We start from the raw sequence: 20,928 nt of genomic DNA on the forward strand, positions 1-20,928 counted from the left end.
AGAGGAACTAAATACACAGAGTCATCAACACAGGTGTGAACACAGGACACAGGTGAGACTAATGAGGAACTAAATACACAGAGTCATCAACACAGGTGTGAACACAGGACACAGGTGAGACTAATGAGGGGAATCACAAAAAGAGGGAAACACACAAGGACATGACGTAAAACTAAACTGGAGACACAAGGATTCAGAACTACAAAATAAAACAGGAAACACAAGACTAGACTAAGAAAACACAACAAGAGACATGGATCACTAAACACTCAAGAGAGTCAAAGGAGAACTAATACAGAATAAACACGGGGAGGAACCAAGACATGGAACACAAGGAACAAACTAACCAAACCATGACATGGACTCAGTTTCATCTGGTATGTTTGAATTAAACATATAAAAATGTAAAAAATTTGAGTTGGGGAAACTTGAAAATAAAAAAAGAAAGAAAAGAATTGAGTAAACTGAAATCATATTTTATCATTTCAGTTATCCTTAAAAATTGTATTTCCACTACTTAAATCAGTTACCTCAAACATTTTGAGTCATTTCAACTTGTTCTGGTTTACAGTGTGGTGTGAAAGGGTGAATGTGACATGTAAAATAAAGCACATTGAGTGAGAAAGCATCACATACAAGAAAGTTGTTTACAGTTTACCAAGCCTGTGTGCTAATATCACTGCAACAACACAGGAGCTCTACCTCCAGAGTCTCACCAGGTGCTGTTCTTTGTTTTTTTGGTGCTTTAATAAACGTTTTCCTCGACTGGCATACACCTCTCTGCCACAGGAGACTAATTATTATCTATTCTGACAACATCATTTGGAGTGCAAACAGAGCCGCTGTGGTTTCAGATCGATTTCCTACCACTCATACATTAACAGCAGGAAGGGCAGGAAGGGCTGAGCCTCATCACTGATGATAAAAGTCAATGGCTGGATTTCTCCTCTGGGACACCCAAGCAGTAAGCAACCAATATAAACAATGGTGTGGACCACTCAGCGAGCACGAGTCTCATTCAGTATTCACCACACTTCATTTAATATGGCTGAGGATGGAGGGCAACACACTGTGATCAGTTCATAAAGATGAGACACGACCTCTATAGCGTGCCAACTCCAAGATGAAGACGTATGAAGCACCTTCAGTGAGGTAATGGTCGTATAATAGTAGCTGGCAGAGGTTAAATGGGTACATTTTAATGCAGCTTTAAGCTTTCCTGTAACTACTTACAATACATCCAAGTATATTTAAGTTCCACACCAGGGTTTTGTGCTTACTTGTCATTAATGTTGTTGATCACATCTGTGCTTATTTTCAGTGGCGGTTCTGGGGAGGGGCCAACAGGGGCCAGTGCCCCTGTAAAACTGAACCTGGACCCCCCTGTGCCCCCCCCTCCACACCAAAATAATATTACACAATAAAAAAAGCTTTGGTATCGCGCCAATGTTACAGGCGGAACACATGCGTGTGGCACTTGGTTCCAGTCCCTTAGAGCGCTATGGGACTCATGTTGAGTGTAAACAGCCAAACAGCTGCTATAGTCTGCATTTTGATATAGTACTCAGTAGTATATGTCTAGTATATAGGGATGCACTGATGTTTTGCCAGTTTGTTCTCAGCCAGTCCTCGCCCTTCTCAGTCTCTTTTGTCAAGGTTGAATGTGTCCCTCTGACAACACCCTTGGCCCCAGCCTGCCCCCCCCAGTAAAATTGGTCTAGAACTGCCACTGCTTCTATTCTTTATTGGTTATATGTCAAGACTTGCAGAACCCACATTCAAATCAGCAGACTAACTTCAAGCAGGGAGTCACTTTCTTTCTCAATATCCTGACTATGGGCCTTCTTCTACTGCAGACATGACATGAATGAACCATTATTCTATTGTTGATAAAGCTTATAGTTAGAGCTGGCTCAGGCTTGGACCAGCTCTTAGTTATGCTGCTATAGGCTTAGACTGCCGGGAGAACTGGCTCATTGAAACACTGGGATCCTAAATCACCCCCTTCCCCCTAACGTTACTTTAACTCTCCCCGTCTCATTAAAGTTACCAACCATAGACCTTTCTGGAGTCCCTTAGCTCCCTTGTCTCGTAGGTTCCTCTGAGCTGCCGTAGGCATCCTGCGGCTGTGGACGTGCCAGACTCCAACTGATACGGATTAGGGATGGGCATTTCAAGCCAAAATACTATTCGATAATCATTGGCATCTATTCAACAATTATTCGAATATCAACCCCCCCCACACACACACACACACACATATACACACACTAACATCCCATTAACAGCCCGTTTGTGTGGCAGTCGCGTTAACCAGCTGCAGGACGAGGTGCTGCTAGTAGCGGGCACTGACAGCATCTGTCTCGATCTTTATGTCGGTGTTTCTGTGACGCAGCGTGGCGTGTGTGTTTACATTTTACAGCCATGCTCAGTCTCTGGAAATACGTATATAGTAGTGAGAGATTCAGAAACAGAGAAAATCACAGCGACTGTCACAAAAGTTTTCTGCTTCTTTTGCTATTTAATGCAGATAGCATTCTTCTTCTTCTGTTTGCTAACGCGGTTTGCAAACAGTTTTTGGACGCTCTGTAGCCACTGTCTGGCGGGAATACCGTATTACAACCAGGCACCGGTAAAAACGATGAAAAATTGTACTTTTAAAATCAGAAAAATATGCGAGGTAACTCTTCGATTTTTACAAAGTGAACTAATATTTGAAAATCATTGCCCAACCCTAATACGGACGTCCTGGACTCGTGTCAACAGCAACTACTTCTTGGCTCATCACTATCACCGCTCCCTCTCTCTCTTATTCTCCTCTATCCATCTTTCCAGCCCCAACTCGGTCGAGGCAGATGGCTGTCTAACATGAGTCTGGTTCTGCTCGAGGTTTCTGCCTATTGAGGGAAGTTTTTCCTCGCCACTGTAATTAGTGGTGCAACGGATCATCGTTGATCCGTGATCCGTACGGATGCCTCTGCACGGTTCGGCACGGACGTGGTCCGCGGATCGGTTGATGGAAAAAAAAAGGTTGCGCGTCAACTCACTCGTCAAGCGCAGTGGTAGTCATGGCAAGTGAAGGAGCAGAGGAACATTATAACCCTCCTGCATCTTGGAAGTCACATGTATTGGAGCATTTTGGTTTCCCTGTGAAATACAGTGAATGCTGAATGTGCTTGAGCCACGTTATGAAATTCCGTCGCACACCCACTAGACCAGAGGCCGTCAATACACTGCCCGCGGGCCGCATCCAGCCGCCTATTTGTGGCCCCCGAACTGTTATTCCTTCACTCTGTGTTTTGGTCGGGTCACCGCGTGTTTACCGGGATTTTTTTCTCCATGTCAACGATACGCAGACAGGCTGTTACTGGGTCAGTTAGAGTCCAATGCTGCGAGTGCAATGTTTAACTTTCACTTTCGTTTATGGAGCAGTTCGCATGTTGGCACTTTGCCAGCTGTAGGACCCTAGAATAAAACGGTGTGTTCACAGTTTGCTGCTCAAAGAAAAGTGGACGGTGAAAATCAGCAAATGAAAGAAGAATGGAGTGAAACTTTTGAAGTTCCTCTGCTCCTTCACTTGCCATGCCATGAAATGCAGTGAATGAGGCAGGACTGGGCCCACAGATAGGGTGCTTTGCACATGCAGTAAATTTTGAGTTGAATGTTGTTTTTATTTAATGGGCAGAGTTTTACAAAATAAATAGAGGGACAAAGTTGTATTTGTCTTGTCTTCTTTCTTTTTTTTTTTTTTTGTTGATCCGAAAAATGATCCGATCCGTGACTCAAATCCGTGATACGATCCGAACCGTGAGTTTTTTGATCCGTTGCACCCCTAACTGTAATACTGCGAGGTGCAATGCTCATGGTGGATAAAGATGGGGTAAGACTGAGTCTTACCCTGTCTTGGTGTTGGGTCTCTGTTCATAATTTGACATAGAGTGGTCTACACCTGCTCTGTTTGTAAAAGCATCTTGATAACGTTTGTTGTGATTTGGCACTATACAAATAAAGATTGATTGATAACCATCAGTTAGAAAGTATGCATTAGGGGTTCCTCAGAGAAAAGTACTGCAAAGCTACAGACAGCTATTTTAGACATTAAAGAAGATGTAGCCAGAAGGCTGCATAAAGGATTAACATCAGGCTGCTCATGCAGTAGACCAGCTTTCAACCTCAAGGCAGTTTTGTGTAAGGCATCACATTATCTATGTGTATGTGAGTTATAATGTACTTGAAAAATTGTGAACCAGTTTTTCATAGGGGGGAAGGGGGTCTTTTAAGTGTTCTGCAGCCACAAGGGAGATGACAGAAGATGGAGAAACATGCTCTTCATCAGCAGTAAAACAGCTCAAACCTGCAGTTATGGAGAGTCCATTCAAACAGTTGGCTTCAAAGTGCTTTAAAATTGATTGCAAAGCTTTTTGCATACATAAATCACACTGTGCTTTAAATGGACATAACATACAGAAAAATAACACATAAATGGTACGACAGTCACACAACTTATCTGTTACCAGTTGTAAATCTGTATACATATCTTGTGTTTCATGCCTCTTTTTGTCCTCAAGACTTCTAAAGCCCAAAATAAAAACACTCTGGGGGAATACACAGAGGACATGTTCACAAATGACATACACAAAATGCTGTGCTCCCAAAGCTCAAACAAAGCATAAAATGCACCTTAAAATGAAAGCTCTGCCAAGCCAACAGTGCCCCGACCTCCAGTGCTGTCTGCAATGGAAGTGAATATGCATGCAGCTGTCACACAGTCTATCCTCTCCAAGGGGAATGACCCTCTCTGCAAAAACAGTCCAATTCAAAAACACTATGTAGAAAATGATGAGTGTATTCAAAGAGCTGTCAGACTATGGAGGAGAGCAGGTATTATACGGGACGTCACACCTAGATGTTCAAGTGTTCAAGAAAGGAGTGGGTACAAATATAAGGTTGACATGAGCTGTATCAGTTGTGTCTTATGGCCAAATTCCACCAGATCCATGTCCCGTTCGTCTCCAATCCATCACAGCACCGGATCTGATCGGTTTCTATTCTAGTCAGTGTGTTAACTTCCACTAGATCCACTCAGTTGCGTTCCGGCTGCGTCTCTGATCCAGCAGGCCAGAGCCCCCTGGATCAGATACGCAAGACTTCTATTTTTGCTGGATGCCGGAGCACGACGCATCAATCTCAACAGAGCAGATGGAGCGGGACAGGAAGTCAGGCACCAAAACAAAATGAAAACAGCCTGTTAATTTTCAGAATAAAACACTCTGTGTTATCACCAGATCGTATTTCACTTAACTAGAACAAAAAACCGCCATGATGAGCAGAGCCAGGCCTGGAGTCAACAGGTCAGAGGTTTTCAGAGGACCAGAAAGACAACATGGATGAGGAAAGAAGGAGGAGGAGAATCCTTGATGCAGTAATTACTGCAGGAAAACCTCGGTCACATGACTCCAGCTGTCGGCGGTCCTGCTCCGTGCTGCGTTCCGAAAACACAACCAGTGGGTGTTGACAGACAAGAGAGCACAGAGCCGGACTGCAGTGGATTGGAGACGGACCGGACACGGATCCAGTGGAAGTCTCGTGTTAGAGCCTGATTTCATCTGTCCACAGAAATGGTGCCCATGGTCTTTTTAATGTGATTGACAGCAGTGTGGTACTCATATTTAGCTGCTCATCTCCTCTATCTGCTGTATTATGCCATCAGTCACTCCCCTTCTGTTGAGTTACCCATGCATTACACAGAATATATCACAGCGTACAAAACAGTGAGTGACTGAAAGGCACAAGACGTTACAGACTGATCGTTAACTGCTTAAATTCTGAAGAGAAATAAGTTAATACTCAGACTATATGGAGCAGGCTGTCATGTAAGCTTTGGAGCTGATCCATATGCAGTAAGTAGGAGACTGACGGTGTTAAACGCAGTGTTTGACCTTTAACTCTACAGGAGGCTTTGCTCTGTGACAGTCCTGCCAGTTTTGACAAACAAAAATTATATGTTCATGTCTTTCTGCTGCTGCACCGCTCCAGCTCTGTTCCCCTTTAATCTGCTGAATCATTCATCAGGTACAGCCTCGGCCTGTGCTGCCTACGAGCCAATGCAGCATTACAATGACAGATAGAGGACTGTAGCAGAGGGGAACACACAGACTCGACTGGGAGTGTGTGAGCTGCAAACCAAACCATTTCTGGGATTCCTCTGGTGGGGATGATTCAAGGTGGGGGGAAGGCTTGGCTGGACTTGGTGCTAGCTGTCTTTAGCAGTAGGTCACATAGATGAAGATCATTATCCATCCATTGTTTAGTTTATAAAAGGTCATACTCTACCAGTCAAAAGTTTGGACACACCTTCTCATTCAATGGTTTTTATTTATTTTAATTATTTTCAACATTGTAGATTAATACTGAAGACATCAAAACTATGAAATAATCTGGTTTTGCCATAATCTGGATTACAACAGTAGTCAAATAGGGCGATCCATTGTGTACTAAACCTACCTCTGAACAACACAACTGATGGTCTCAAACACATTAAGAAGGCAAGTCATTCTACAAATGAACTCTTGACAAGGCTCATGTTAATTAGAAACCATTCCAGGAGACCACTTCATGAAGCAGACTGAGAGAATACCAAGAGTGTGCAAAGCTGTCATGAAGGAAAAAGGGGGCTACTTTACAGAATCTAAAATATAAACATATTCTGCTTTGTTTAACACTTTTTTGTTCATTAAATAATTCCATATATGTTCTTTCATAGTTTTGATATCTTCAGAATTAATCTACAGTGTTTACAATAATTAAAACAAATACAAACTCTTATTATATGTATTATGCATATTTTATTTTGTTTATCAGATTATGTCATTTCAAGGTTATTAAAGATATGCTCTTAATATTCTGTTTACATCCTCATCAAGATGTTTTGTATATTACTAAATACATAAATATAAGCAGTGTTAAATACTTGATTCTGATTGGACAAAACCCCTTGACAACAGAAATTAATTTTTAATAGATAAGGCGACACTAAAGACAACATGATTACACAAGAGAGTACTGTTTATGATTGAACCTATGCTGACAGCATTACAACAACATGGTGTATATTTTTAGTGTTACTCTGAATTCATTGGGAGAGCACAGAACATGAGGTTGGTGGTTATTGGCTGACCCGTCACCAGCAAAGAAAAGAGGACGAGAAGTGAGAAAACAGCACAAAGTTTAAGATGTTTGAAAACACAAGAAGCTGCAGAGTGAACAAGACGTCGACCAAACTGAAGCATACAGACACAAATCAACAACAGTCTGTTTGTATATGAAGACTTGAAGACCCCTCACTTCATGTTGGGGTCTTGTCTTACTCTGCTACACATAACTGCAAGCTAACTACATCATCCCTTACATAAAATAAAACATTCATCTTCAAGGGTATTTGAGTTGTGTTTAACGATGCATACTGTAGACAACAAAAACTAGATATCAAATATTCAAATACATGCTGCCGCAGACAGCCTGCTGCTGTGGACGTACCAGACTCCAGCTGCTACAGCTACTACTATCCGTCTCACCACTATCATCTCTCTCTCTCTTCATCTCCTCTATCCCTCTCTCCAACACAGTCTCAGTAGATGTGTGTCTAACATGAGTCTGGTCCTGCTGGAGGTTTCTGCCTGTTAAAGGAAGTTTGTCCTTGCCACTGTAACTTGCTAAATGCAGCAAAGTGCTCTGCTCATGGTGGATTAAGATGAGATCAGACTGAGTCCTGTCTGTAAGATGGGACTGGATCTTATCCTGTCTTGATGTTGGGTCTTTGTTAATAATAGAACATAGAGTACGGTCTAGACCTGCTCTGTTTAGAAAGAGTCTGAGGAGAACATTTGTTGGTGCTATATAAATAAAGATTGATTGATTGATTGAAATATTAAATTCTGTCAGTGTGGGGTGCTAGTTTGTTCCTGACTGATCAGAATTATAATTTCAATAGTGTCTACAGGTCTTTGTCTTGTAAACTCACTATTTTATTGTAACAAAATGTGAAATATGAATCAAAACTGTTTGCTTTTCTGTGTATTTACAGACATTTTCACCATCAGCAATCTAACCTTTTAGAGTGAAAGAGGCACAGCTTTGTTTCTACAACAATTCAACCCCAAAGGGAAGTAACTGTTGATTTGTGACACATTACCCATGTGGGAGTTTTGGGGGGATCATCTCTGCCTCTGATGATGAGCTATACTTCTGTATGTATTTTGTATGTTGTGCTGAATCAAACAGCATTTCAGCAGTGATTAGCAGCCTGACTTCAAGGGCCTGATTCCAGCACTCAGCTCCAGGAGACAGATTTTTGCAGCTGCTGCCTCTCCCCCTCCTCCTCTTCCTCTTACATTGCATCTGTCTGAGTGATCAGTCTCCTCATTCCTGCTCTGGGCTTAAGTGTTTGTTGTAATTACATCTGCCACAGAGAGCAGATCGTCTCTTTTTGTGATAGAGCTCTCACTGGACTCTTTCTATCCCCCATCACCGTGGGATGCTGTGTAGATTTTGTAAAAATATATCACTGAAAATAACTCAGCTGGCGTGATCTGCAGCTTTTATTCTTGACTTTCTAGGGCATCCAAGTGGTCATATCACAGCTCTGTTTCCATGTGTCTGGCCTTTCCTATGTCAAAAGGATCAGCTGGGAGCTCTGGTGTGTTCTCATGTGCAACATATTGCTCTTACTCGGCTCTGAAAGGAATTAGGTCAACACATGAAACATTCATAAAAGATGCATTATGTTTAAATGGCTGACAGCTTAAGTCAAGTAGCTCCCCCCAACATGCCAAGCCCAGTCACTGGGTAGATCTTCTGCTATACATGTAGGAAACTGTCTTTCTGTCTCATATCTTGAACGCACCCCAAAGCTGCTCTCACTCTTGCTGCAGACGTCCAGGGTATTAAACCTCATAAAGACACAAACACACAGAACTGCTTCCATTTAAATGAATGCAAGCAGTTTTAGTCAGGTATATATGGTGGGCATACAGAACAGCATGCACAGCACTGAACAAAGGCCAGAAGTCCTTAATGTCTTTGCCACAGCTTCATATTTCGGAACACAAAATCAGAGCTGTTGGATTTCTACTGTAAGCGTGACATCCTTGTTGTTAAGAGATCCCTTTTTAAGTTGGGGGAGGGGAGACAGTGTGCTTGAGTGCTTGCACCCTTGTTTGTGCACATGTGTGTCAGAGGAGGGGATAGTACAGTAAACCGTTTCTGTTTGTGCTGCTGTTAAATCAAGTCGTACATGCAGACAAAGACTCCACGTGTGTTATTTCCCCCTCTGTGTTCAGAAAGGGAAACCCTGCTTTAAACTGGAGAACAGGAGGAATTATTGTTCCTTTGATGTTAATCATATCCCTTGAAATAAGTCACTCTTATTTCATGCAGACCGCCAAATCACACAAGAGCTTTAAAAATAAAAGGTACAATAGCAGCTCGTTTGATGGAGCTTTGGCAGCAGTGGAGTGGCTGACTGATTTTTCAGATTTTGTATTAAGAGATAACAGATAACAGATAACATGCATAACATAATACAACTTTGAGCATCTTTTAGAATAGCTTTAAGCACCAAATCATCTCACAAAATCCATGGATGCAGTACAGGTAGAACCCTTAATGGGCTTTCTACAGGCCCATCTGGGTAGAACCATAGAGTAAATAATGGACGTAGTATCTGTGACGTCACCCATCTGTTCCTGAAGCGCTGTTTTGAAGCCAATCATCAGCCGGAGCCGTATTGGAAATGCTGAACTCAACCAAACCTAGTGTGAGGTAAAGAGGCGGGGTTTGATCCTCCTAGCCAACAGCTATGTGTTCCCACCTGTCAGTCAGTCAGTCATGTCCTTATATGGGCTAAACTCATAATCTTAATATCTTCTGAACCCCTGCTTGGGTCGAATGGAGCCCACTTCAGCCTACCTTAGTAATATAACCATGTGGCCTTGAATAGGGATCCAACTTTTTGTGTTCCAATACTGATAACTAGACTTTGGTATCGACAAATGCCAATACTGATTCAATCAAATACCAGTGTTACACAAACAACCTGAATCAATCAGGATGACACTGGGCGATTATGGCAACATCAGACTTTTCTAATATTGTCGACATAAATGAAAATAAATGAAAAACTAAATAAAATAAAATAAAATAATAACAAAATAATAATAAAATAAAATATAATAAATATCTTGACAATTTAGTAAGTTTGAATATATATGACTATATTGAAATATATTTGGCTTTACTTATATGGCACTTTCTCTAGTCGTCCTACCACTCCCAATGATGTCACAAATAGTTCAAGAAATAATGCACATGCACTCAATCTGCCCTCTGTGGGGCGCCGTTTGCCGAGCGGTCTAAGCGCACCCCACATACAGAGTTTATAGTCCTCATTGCAGAGGTTGCAGGTTCAATTCCAGCCTCGCCCATTTGCTGCGTGTCCTCCCCCTCTCTCTGCTCCCCACATTTCATGTCTCTCTTCAGCTGTCCTATCCATTAAAAAAAGGCAAAAACGTCCAAAAATATAACTTCAATCTGCTCTCTGTCCCTGACACCCAATCTGGGTTATTTAACCAGTATCGGACTGATGCCCAATATCAGGATGGGATAGAAGCATCCCGAGCCCCAACACCAGCCAATAAATACATTATTCTAAATTGCTGCCAAGTTCAAGTCCACATAACTTATGTTCAGCTCATGTGGGCCTCTCTCAGAGATGTTGGCCATGTAAGAGTCCCCATCGCCAATATTAAACGCTGTCAATCTATGATCGGCAGCAACGCTATTGAAAGTCCAATGGCCTGTTGCACTAGCTCTGCATAAGTTGAGTCCTAAGTAAGGTTGTAAAGTCCTCCCTAAAACAAACTTTGAAAGAGTTAGTTTGTAACTTAAGTTGTGTTGTTTTTTGGTTTCACTACAGAGACGTAAGGTTCATCTTAACTAGTAGACTGTAAAGTCCAAACTAATTATAATAATGCAGTAGATACAACGTTTTCACTGGGCTAAACAAGCTAACGACTAATCATAACTGCTGTAACTCCCATTAATCGACAAAAAGCAACATAAAGTTAAAATATGACAAAGCATGTTGATATGGTGATAATTAATCTATAGTGTAAAATAACAACAGTGACATCTAGTGGTGAAATCATAAAATACAACATACGGTACATTAATATAATGGTAATCTGTTGTTCAGATGTACGGTAATTATCTCTGCTCGTAGGAAACGAGAGTGTGAGTTAAGATCAGAGTCATCGTACGTTTATTATTCATGTGATCTAACACGGAGAGCATGTTGTCGACACATCACAGCTGGTTGAACTCTCTGCTTCTCCTCATCCTTCAAATGATCCCATCTTTGAAAACAGAGCGCCATGAAAACCGGTCTGTAACGGAGGATTTTACTCAGAGTTTAAGATGTGACGTATGCTTACGTTGGAACTGTCTCAGCTGGCGCAACGCCCAAAACGTTAATAGAGAATAAACTCCATCCTGAATTAGAAGATACATTCAAACTAGGCTACGTTTGAACTTACGCACAGCTGCTGCAACCCAGTGCTGGTGTCTACATTACCTACAATGCAACTGAGTCCGATTCCAGTCAGAGATCCTGCTCTGTTTTGCTAAAAGAAGCTAACACAGCCTGAGAGTGTTAGCCTTTAGGTAGAGACTTAAAGCTGGGGTTGGTAGTCAGATTTAGGGGGGGGGGGGGGGGGGGGGGTCCTGAGGAAATCCAGTTTTAAGGTGGCTCCAAAAATAAGCTCACCTCTTAACTTCACATTCACAAAGTTTTTCAAGGTCTTTAACTTGTTTGTTGTCTAAAGTGGACTAAACACATATAAAAGACTTTTCTCTCCACAACCTTGGTCAAGGTTTTACATAAAAGCCTTGTAGTCACAGGTACCGTTGGGAGCATTTGACATTATGTCCTCATTTCTTAAAAACATGGTGTTACTGTATGTGTGCCCAGTATCCATGTCTTCTCCGTGGCAGCATTTATGTCCCCTCTTTACAATGCTTGAAGCTGATGTCATGTTGTGTCCTGCCTCTGTGCTGCTCTCTCGGGCCCTGCAGTCATTGGGCAGCGGGGATGTCTCTGCATCATGCATAATGGCACGAAATGAGTTAGCGTAAAGAATAATAGGTGCTCTTGAATCAGCCACAGTGTCCTGGTCAGCCCCTGAAAAAAAGACTCCATGCTGCACCAAAACTCAAGGGTAAAACTCAGTGATGGAGCAACCTATTAGTGTCTCTGCAGAGTCACAGTTTCATTTATAGTCCTAGATTAGAGTCACATCATTTCTGCAATGCTCCACATAAATCATCACCCTGCTGTCCATGCTAAATCCTTTATCGCTGCTTTCAGTTGTTCCACTTTTGAAATAGACATGAGAACCAGAAAAACTCTAAGAAGTTGCATCAGCTCTATAAATAGCCACAGAGGGGCAGAGAGTGAGCAAAGTTTACTCTACTCGCTGTATTTTTTCTCTCTAACCTCCTTTGATTGAACTTCAAAAGACTCAGACGCTCCGCTCCTCTAATGCTGACTGCAGTGTTTATCATGTCTCAGAGAAATACTCATTCAAAGCTCATCTCACTTAGTCTAATGCCGACTCATCTTAAGACTCACAGTATATGCTAATGTTTATTCATGAGGACAATATGCAGCACAAACTGAAATCATTTGTCCAAGTTCACTGTGAGAACTCAGCGTACTGCAGTGGTCTCCTTGTGACAGTGACAGCTTACTTTATTTACCCAGCGTCCTCTGGTTACCGTTTCACCTACTTATTCCCTTTCTGGTGCTCTTGACCCCACTTGCCAGCATTTAAAGACCTCCTCTACTGAGCTAGCAGAAAGAGATGCTTATTCTATAATCCTAAAGTCTCATATCTTTGTTTTTTTCAAGAGCATCCGGCTGCTTTCCCCTCTGGAGCATATCAGAAAACAGGAACCTCTCTAGTACCAAGAATGCCATTAGCTGAATTACAGAAAGTATGTCCTCCTAAAGTCACACTACCTTTACAACCGCTGAACAGAATACAGATTAAAACATAGATTCAAGTATTTTAAACAATTCTGTCTTTGGATAATAAGTTAGATACTGAGTCACGGCCAAATTCCATCAGATCCGTGTCACAGCACCAGATCTGATAGGTTTCTATTCTAGTCAGTGTGTTGACTTCCACTGGATCTGCTCCGTTGGGTTTCAGCTGCGTCTCTGATCCGGCAGGTCGGAGCTCTCCGGATCAAATACACTAGTCTTCTATTTTTGCCGGATGCCGGAACAGGACAGGAAGTCAGGCATCAAAACAAAATGAAAACATCCGGTTAATTTTCAGAATAAAACACTCTGTGTTATCACCAGATCGTATTTCACTTAACTACAAAAACAAACTGTCATGATGAGCGGAGCAAGACCTGGAGTCAACAGGTCAGAGGTTTTCAGAGGACCAGAAAGACAACATGGATGAGGAGAGGAGGAGGAGAATCCTTGATTCAGTAATTACCGCAGGAAAACCTCAGTTACATGACTCCAGCTGCCAGGCGGTCCTGCTCCGTGCAGGTGCCTGACTTCCTGTCCCGCTCCGTTTGCTCTGTTGAGATTGATTGCATCGTGCTCCAGTATCTGGCAAAAATAAAAGTCTTGCTTATCTGAACCGTTGCGTTCCGACCTGCCGGATCAGAGGTGCAGCCGGAACACAATGGAGCGGATCCAGTGGAAGTTAACACACTGACTAGAATAGAAACCTATCAGATCTGGTGCCGTGATGGATCAGAGATGGACCGGAGACCGATCTGGTGGAATTTGGCCTAAGGGTTAGGGTTGGTTAAAATCTAGTGGCATGTCCTCTGTATGGGCTTCTTTTATTTAATTCATGGACAAAGACCACAAAAAGATCAGTATAGTCTATGTTCAGCTCAATCAAGAAGACACAGCAGGAAAAATCACAAAGAGAAAAAGCAGGAAATGGAAATAGAAGAAAAAGGGAGCAGACTTAAACGTTTGAGGAACACTTTGGATTCATATAAGAGCTCCAGCTTCTACAGCAAGATGATGCAAGCATGGAAAAAGACTCCTGCAGGCAAGAGACGACATCATAGACTGCTCGGGACTCCGGTTATTTCTTTATGCCTACAGATTGGTACCCACTGTTTGAAGCTGTCTTTAAGTTATCGCCTGAAGTGGCAGCAACATGGCATGCTAGTCTATAAATCTGATACAATAATATAACAGCTGCATAAAAGTCAGCTTGGTTCACCATGAATCAGGTTTTGTTTGACACTTTAAAACAGTAGCCTTCCCATTAAGTGGATCTGTGCTACCACATGAATGTAGTAGTATAATGGCTGCCACTGAGAGCTCTTGTTAGGACTGATTTCAGGTGAAGAATCACACCCTGACGGCAAATAGCCGGGAAAGAGTACAACTGCAGGTGAAGCTAACAAAGCATCAGATCTTCTGAACAGAGACTGCTCATATTTATTTATTTATTAAAAACCGAACATGAAGCAGAGTGTCTCTTTGCTGGACTAGCAGCAGTCATCAGCGGAATCGTGCTGGTTTGCTTCCCTCAGTGGTTTCTGTGACAGCTGATGTTGTGATTCAAGGTCATTCTGAAACTCCTTTAGTATTTTCATGTGTGCTTAGCTTACAGCTTACTGTTGCCCCTGTGTTTCTACGCCTTATATGTTCTTTGAGACTCCAATGAAAATAAAAGGCCCCTTGCTGATGCTAATATTGATAAGTCAATATCACCGCTCTCTCTCCCTCTTACGGCCAAATTCCACCAGATCAGTGTCCAGTCTGTCTCTGATCCGTCATGGCACCTGAGCTGATAGGTTTCTATTCTAGTCAAGGTTTTCAGAGGACCAGAAAGACAACATGGATGAGGAGAGGAGGAGGATCCTTGATTCAGTAATTACCTGGGGAAGACCTCAGTTACATGACTCCAGCTGTCAGGCGGTCCTGCTTTGTGCTGCGTTCTGAAAATGCAACTGGTCGGTGTTGACGGACAAGAGAGCACGGAGCCTGACCGCAGCGGTTCGGAGACGGACCGGACACAGATCTGGTGGAAGTCCCGTGTTATTCTCCTCTATCCCTCTTTCTCTCTCTCCAACACGGTCTCAGCAGATGTGTGTCTAATATGAGTCTGGTCCTGCTGGAGGTTTCTGCCTGTTAAGGAAGTTTGTCCTTGCCACTGTAACTTGCTAAATGCTGCAAAGTGCTCTGCTCATGGTGGATTAAGATGAGATCAGACTGAGTCCTGTCTGTAAGATGGGACTGGATCTTATCCTGTCTTGATGTTGGGTCTTTGTTAATAACAGCAAACAAAATTTTAACCCGAACTGATCACATACTTGGCAGTGAATTTGCAATCATGCCCTCAGGTCGGCAGTATTATGTGCCAGTGCGGAAAACAAACCGCTTTGCAAATTGTTTTATCCCTTCTGCCATAAGGCTGCTAAATGCACATAAGGCAGAATAAACCAAGAATCACTCCGCATCCCGCTTTGTTGTACGGCCACTGGTTGTGGTTGTTGATGTCATGATGTGTTATTTATTTCCTTTACTTTATATTATGTACTATAGACGGGTTGACTGTAAAGCTGAATTGCCCGTCTGGGACAAATAAAGTATTCTGAATCTGAATCTGAATAATAGAACAAAGAGTACGGTCTAGACCTGCTCTGTTTGGAAAAGCATCTTGAAAAACCTTTGTTGTGATTTGGTGCTATACATATAAAGATTGATTGATTGATTGATTGATTGATTGATTGATTGATTGATTGATTGATTGATTGATTGATTGATAAGTGCAGGTAACTCTTTGAAACACTTCTAAGCGACCTATTACATCGATGGAAACTTCAGGATAGCAACAGGCTAACCAAGCTAGCAGGATGTCTTTCAGTTGCTGTTTGATTAAACAAATATGGATTCATCAATCTGGCGTATTCTTCCCAGTCACACCAGTCTCTGCTGCCAGCTGACTGTAAAAGTTGGAAGAAGTAGAGCCCGTATGCCAAGTGTTGTAAGCAAGCACGCTAAGTGTCGTGTTGCATCTGCGCCCGATGAAAGCCATGAATATCTGGTATTCCGGCTGCTGCATATGCCACAATCTGGATGCAGCTTGAGTTCCACCTTTGGGCTACAATATTTGGCAACACTAACAGCTCTGCATCCTCTCGAGCAGATAGAGGCGGTGATGTAACCTGTGTGTGCTGAACAAGGTGGATGCTGTCACGACTCTGATTCAATATTCATGGAGGTTCATGAGAAGAGATTGTAGTCCACATTAATGTTTGGTTCTCAGTCTTCTGCTTCAACGAGGCCTTTGGGCGGTAAGCCTCACTAACGTGTACAAGTTAAATCAGAGGAGTCATGGCTCTGTGTTCTGTGCATGCACATATGCATACAATGAGCATTATTTGACAGCAGTAATAAAGTAGGTTACTCAGAATGAAGGGGAAGGGATTTCTCAGTGTGTTCCTTTTCTTTTCAGACATCGTCATCAGTGCATCACCATGGAAGAAGAAGCTTTATATTAAGTCCGCTCAGTGCAGCTGATGCAGGATGACACTGCCCAGCTGGGTGCCATAATAATGCCACCATCAGAGATCTGTCACTTCCTCTTTTCTCCCCCTTATATGGGGATGATTCTTCAAGTGCCAGGATCAAAGCTGTAGTGAGGGCGCCAGGGCTACAGAAGGGTTAGCACTGAGCAGAGGTGATGGAGGATGGAGGGGGGGGGTTCACTGCTGCATCGCCCGAGATGCTGCACAGGAGGAGACGTCAGCTTCGGGTAAAAGCTGCTACAGAACATCAGAGGATCCAGGTGTACATCTCCTGAAGGGAGAGCATATCCTGCTACCGCTGCCTCGGAGCTGCACGTACACCAACGCTGTTACGTAACCACAACAACCACGACAATGTGACAAGCAGTGGATTCAGAGCTACGGGCAGGAGCACAATATTCACTGCTGGCAAGAGAACTTGAAGATCCTCTCTGCAGTGCTGCTGTGGCCCCCCTCGTGTCTAAAGATAGCTGGCCTTGTGAAACGGTCTGATGTTCAAACAGACTGTGATATCACACACAGGAGAACATGAAAGTGGAGTATGTGTGAGATAACACGAAGCGCACAATCCCGTCTTACATATAACACTGCGACCCCCCACACATGCCAGGCTGTGATTTAGTGACTGAACCAAGCGGCAGCCTCCGCTCTCAAAATATGAAGCCGATGCGGAAGTGTTAAAAACTGAAGTTGATCGAGAATCCACTAGAGGCTGGCTGCAGAAACACCGGACACCACATACACACCCATTCAAAGAAGAAGATCTTTACAGCAGAAATAAACATGTTTACAGTCTGGCTTCGGTCTACGTAGCTATTTTTTCTATCGGCACACACTGTACGGGGGTTGAATCTTTTTCTAACGCAACGATTCAGAAGATATTAAGATTACGAGTTTCTGCCCAAATAAGAACATGAATGACTTGATTGACGGGCGGGAACACATAGCTGTTGGCGAGGAGGCTCAAACCCGCCTCTTTACGTGACAATCTTTCAGTTTTTCCAATATGGCTGCCGCCGACAATTGGCTTCAAAACAGCGCTCAGGAACAGATGGGTGAGTCACGGATACTACCTCCATTATTAATACAGTCTATGGACTGAATCCCTTTCCTGGAAAGTAGGGCTGGGCGATAAAACGAAAACGCTACTTATCGTAATATTATTTTTTTCAATATAAATATAACAATAGTAGGATAAAACGTTGATATATTTAAACCTGTAATTACATCCCCCAACCACTGGAAAGGGAGTGTGTCTTAAACGCTAGTTCCCACCCAACATTAAACAGAAGAAGAAGTTGGTATGGAACAGCCAATCATGTTGCATGGTAAGTTAACAAAACGTAAACTCAGCTGAAACGAGCGACATTGACACTGAAGAAAATGCAAAACCTACCAGCTCAAAGAAGAGTGAAAACATGCTCGACAAGAAAGGCCACCACACTTCAATAGATAAAGCTAGGGTTGGTAACCACGGAAAACTAGCATGAATTTTAATGTAGCATTTCCTCAGGACTCCGTCTAACCCCTCCCCTCCTCCCGACGGAGCTCCTCCAAAACGATGCCCCCGCTCACATGCACGAGCGTCGCTGATTCGTGACCATATGATGGTGACTGATTCAAAACCGGTCCTCAGCACATCGTTTGTGTTCTGCACTACATCAACTCATGTCTCACTCAGCGGTAAGAAAACACCAAAACATTATCATAGTGAAAGTTAAAAACACAAACAAACATGAAATGAACGCGCAGGAGGCGGCCAGAACGGCAGGACAGGATTTGATTGGTTTCATCATTTGGCTCCTGATGGCAGGGATTGGTTGGTGTTTTCCCAGGTTTACTCTGGCTGTAGATAGCAGCTTTTTTCACTCTTTTTTAAGAACACATTATGTATTGATTGCCATCGGGACAGAAAGATCATTTTAACCAGTATAACAAAAAGTGTATCTGACTACCAACCCCAGCTTTTAGATATTTAGGTAATGTACTAGACTACCACATCCCAGATACAAGCTAACAAACCTTTTGGTTTCTTCAACTTTCACTCTGGAGAAAAAAAATCTGCCTTTAAAATGATATGAAAGAATGATTTGATATTTATCGGGAAAATTAATCAATATCTACTGATATGAAAAATGTTATCCTGATAACATCTTTTTCAATATTGCCCAGCTCTACTGGAAAAATATAAAAGCTGTACAGTATCCACTTCTCTGTTTAACTCATCCTGCAGTCAGTCTGTTCTCCAACCCATGAGTTAACAGCATGCAGTGATGATGGCTGGCAAACAGCACCATCAGAGGCCTGTGAGTTAAAACCAGTGATTTATGAGGTTTCAGAATCGACCCTGCTCGATGCCTCTCAGATCAGTATATCTCTCTTGCTGCTCGGTAGCTGTTCAGCAACAGTTCTTGTCTGCCCGGCGTTCCCCAGAGGACACGTGAATCCCACCTCACAGATAAACACGATTCACCGTCTAAGTGGCATTTCACTTTGAATGGCTGTGCTGCTGTACATCACTAAAGTGCACCGGTTAGTGAAGCAGACAAACACCATGTCGGCTCACAGTCGGAGAGCCAAGTGCTGCCTGCTGCCATTTGAGTTACCATAGAAACAGCCAAATACACAACCAGCACTCCTATCGGCCTCGACTCGACACACTGCAGTCCATGTGTGATGATGCCAAGGTGTGCATTCTGTCCTCCCAGCAGAGGCCTCAAGCTCATTCAATCTTTAGATCTGGACACATTTATCAGCCTCATATTATGTGTGTTATGCAGTTATTGTTTTTCAGAGATCAAGCCCAATAAAGTCACACACACACCCTTTAAACTGCATTCACACAGCAACACTGTGCTGCACTGAAGGGGAGGGGATTCTACTTTAACTGCTAACATCCTTCCTGTTTTTAAAACGCAATGAAACTGTATTTTAATACACAGTGAAGTGCATCGGGATGGTATAAAATGAGCTTCCTATACATGGTAAAATGAGTTTACTTCCTTCAGTCCAGTTGTTTTGGCTCCTTGTTGTTGTCGTGATCTTTTAAAGTGCAGTCTTGCATATGAAAGTAAGCCTACACTTGGCTGTTCTTGCCAACAACACCCCCTACCCCTCCTTATAGCAGTGTGTGTAGGTGTGTTGACAGGTTAAATGCCATTAGGCCAGAGGTGATGATTGATCCAACAAGAAGGCTGCTTTAATACCTGGCAGTGCAGCGGGTGTCCATGTCTTAAAACCTATTTTCATGATGTAGAAGTGATCATTAAAGTGCTTCAACAATGACTTAATGATGGAAATGTGCAAGTATGTTAAGAGATATTAACCCCAGCTGTACACACAACAGGCAGTAGATGTGTGGCAGGAGGTAACATCACTGCCAGAGGGCATGTGGGTCTGCAGCTGACTCCATCAGTCCAACAATGCATCCTCATACTGACAAAACGTCAAGGATCTAACGAAGACCTGAGTATAAAACACCTGAGCTGCATCACACTGATGTCCCTGATGTCTCATGTCGCTGTAAAGGACATCATCTGTGGGGCAGGTTCATGTGGAAGGCCCGTGGATCGGCACAGTTCTGGGTACATGTAAGGATAGTAAATGACGCACGTTTACAACACGACCTACGTCTGTTGCATACAGATTCAGGGAGACCACCGCGGATGAGATCTGCTGCAGGCGAACCCCAACATGGAGATGGAAGCAGCAGCCTGAAGCACACAGCAATGAGCAGCTGACAGATCTCTAACATGTGTCCAGGCCCCCTTCTCCTCTTACCTGCTCTGTGCGCTTCACCCAGGCGGACCTCGGTGATGCTGCTCGGGTCACTCTGAGATCTACCCCGCTGCAGCACGCAGTCCTCATCCAGCCCGTCTGAGGATGCCATGGTGAACAGAAGAGCACGAGGCGGGTCTGGGAGACGAAACCACCGTTGGCCAAGGTCACCGGCATCAAGTGGTGGAGAAGATTTAATGTGGCTGGACTGCTGCAGCTGCAGCTCCTGGTCCCCGATAAGCAGCAGTGCTGGGGAAATCCATTACGCGCTCAGCATCATGCTGCCTTCAAGTGCTGCTCGGAAACTCTTGATTTTAAGATCTTAATTGATACTGACGGATTGTGTTACGTTACAAATATATACTTATATGTTAACATCTTACTGAACTCAGAGAAAACACTATAGAGACAAATCTAAACCTGGAATATGATTAAAATACTTTTCTTTCCGCACACAGCTGGATCCCTCGGCTGGTTATCTGCCATATCTGACCTAATAGATAAATGTGCTGGGAC

General features: G+C 43.1%; 1 protein-coding gene across 3 annotated transcripts in view; it reads right to left on the bottom strand.

Annotated features, from left to right (window-relative positions):
* Positions 1-20,692, bottom strand: part of phactr3b (phosphatase and actin regulator 3b) — a 74,486-nt gene extending 53,794 nt beyond the window's left edge. For 2 of the 3 annotated variants that reach the window (XM_034685043.1, XM_034684461.1), the window contains exon 1: positions 20,416-20,685. In XM_034685043.1, coding sequence (XP_034540934.1) covers positions 20,416-20,524 — 109 coding nt within the window. In that variant the 5' untranslated portion in view covers positions 20,525-20,685. Of the gene's footprint in view, positions 1-20,415 lie in introns of all 3 variants that reach the window. The other variant, XM_034682941.1, reaches the window with a different exon arrangement.
* Positions 20,693-20,928: the final 236 nt, after the last annotated feature.

Source organism: Notolabrus celidotus, chromosome 1 (genome assembly GCF_009762535.1).
Source record: "Notolabrus celidotus isolate fNotCel1 chromosome 1, fNotCel1.pri, whole genome shotgun sequence".
In the NCBI taxonomy this organism is placed as follows: domain Eukaryota; kingdom Metazoa; phylum Chordata; class Actinopteri; order Labriformes; family Labridae; genus Notolabrus; species Notolabrus celidotus.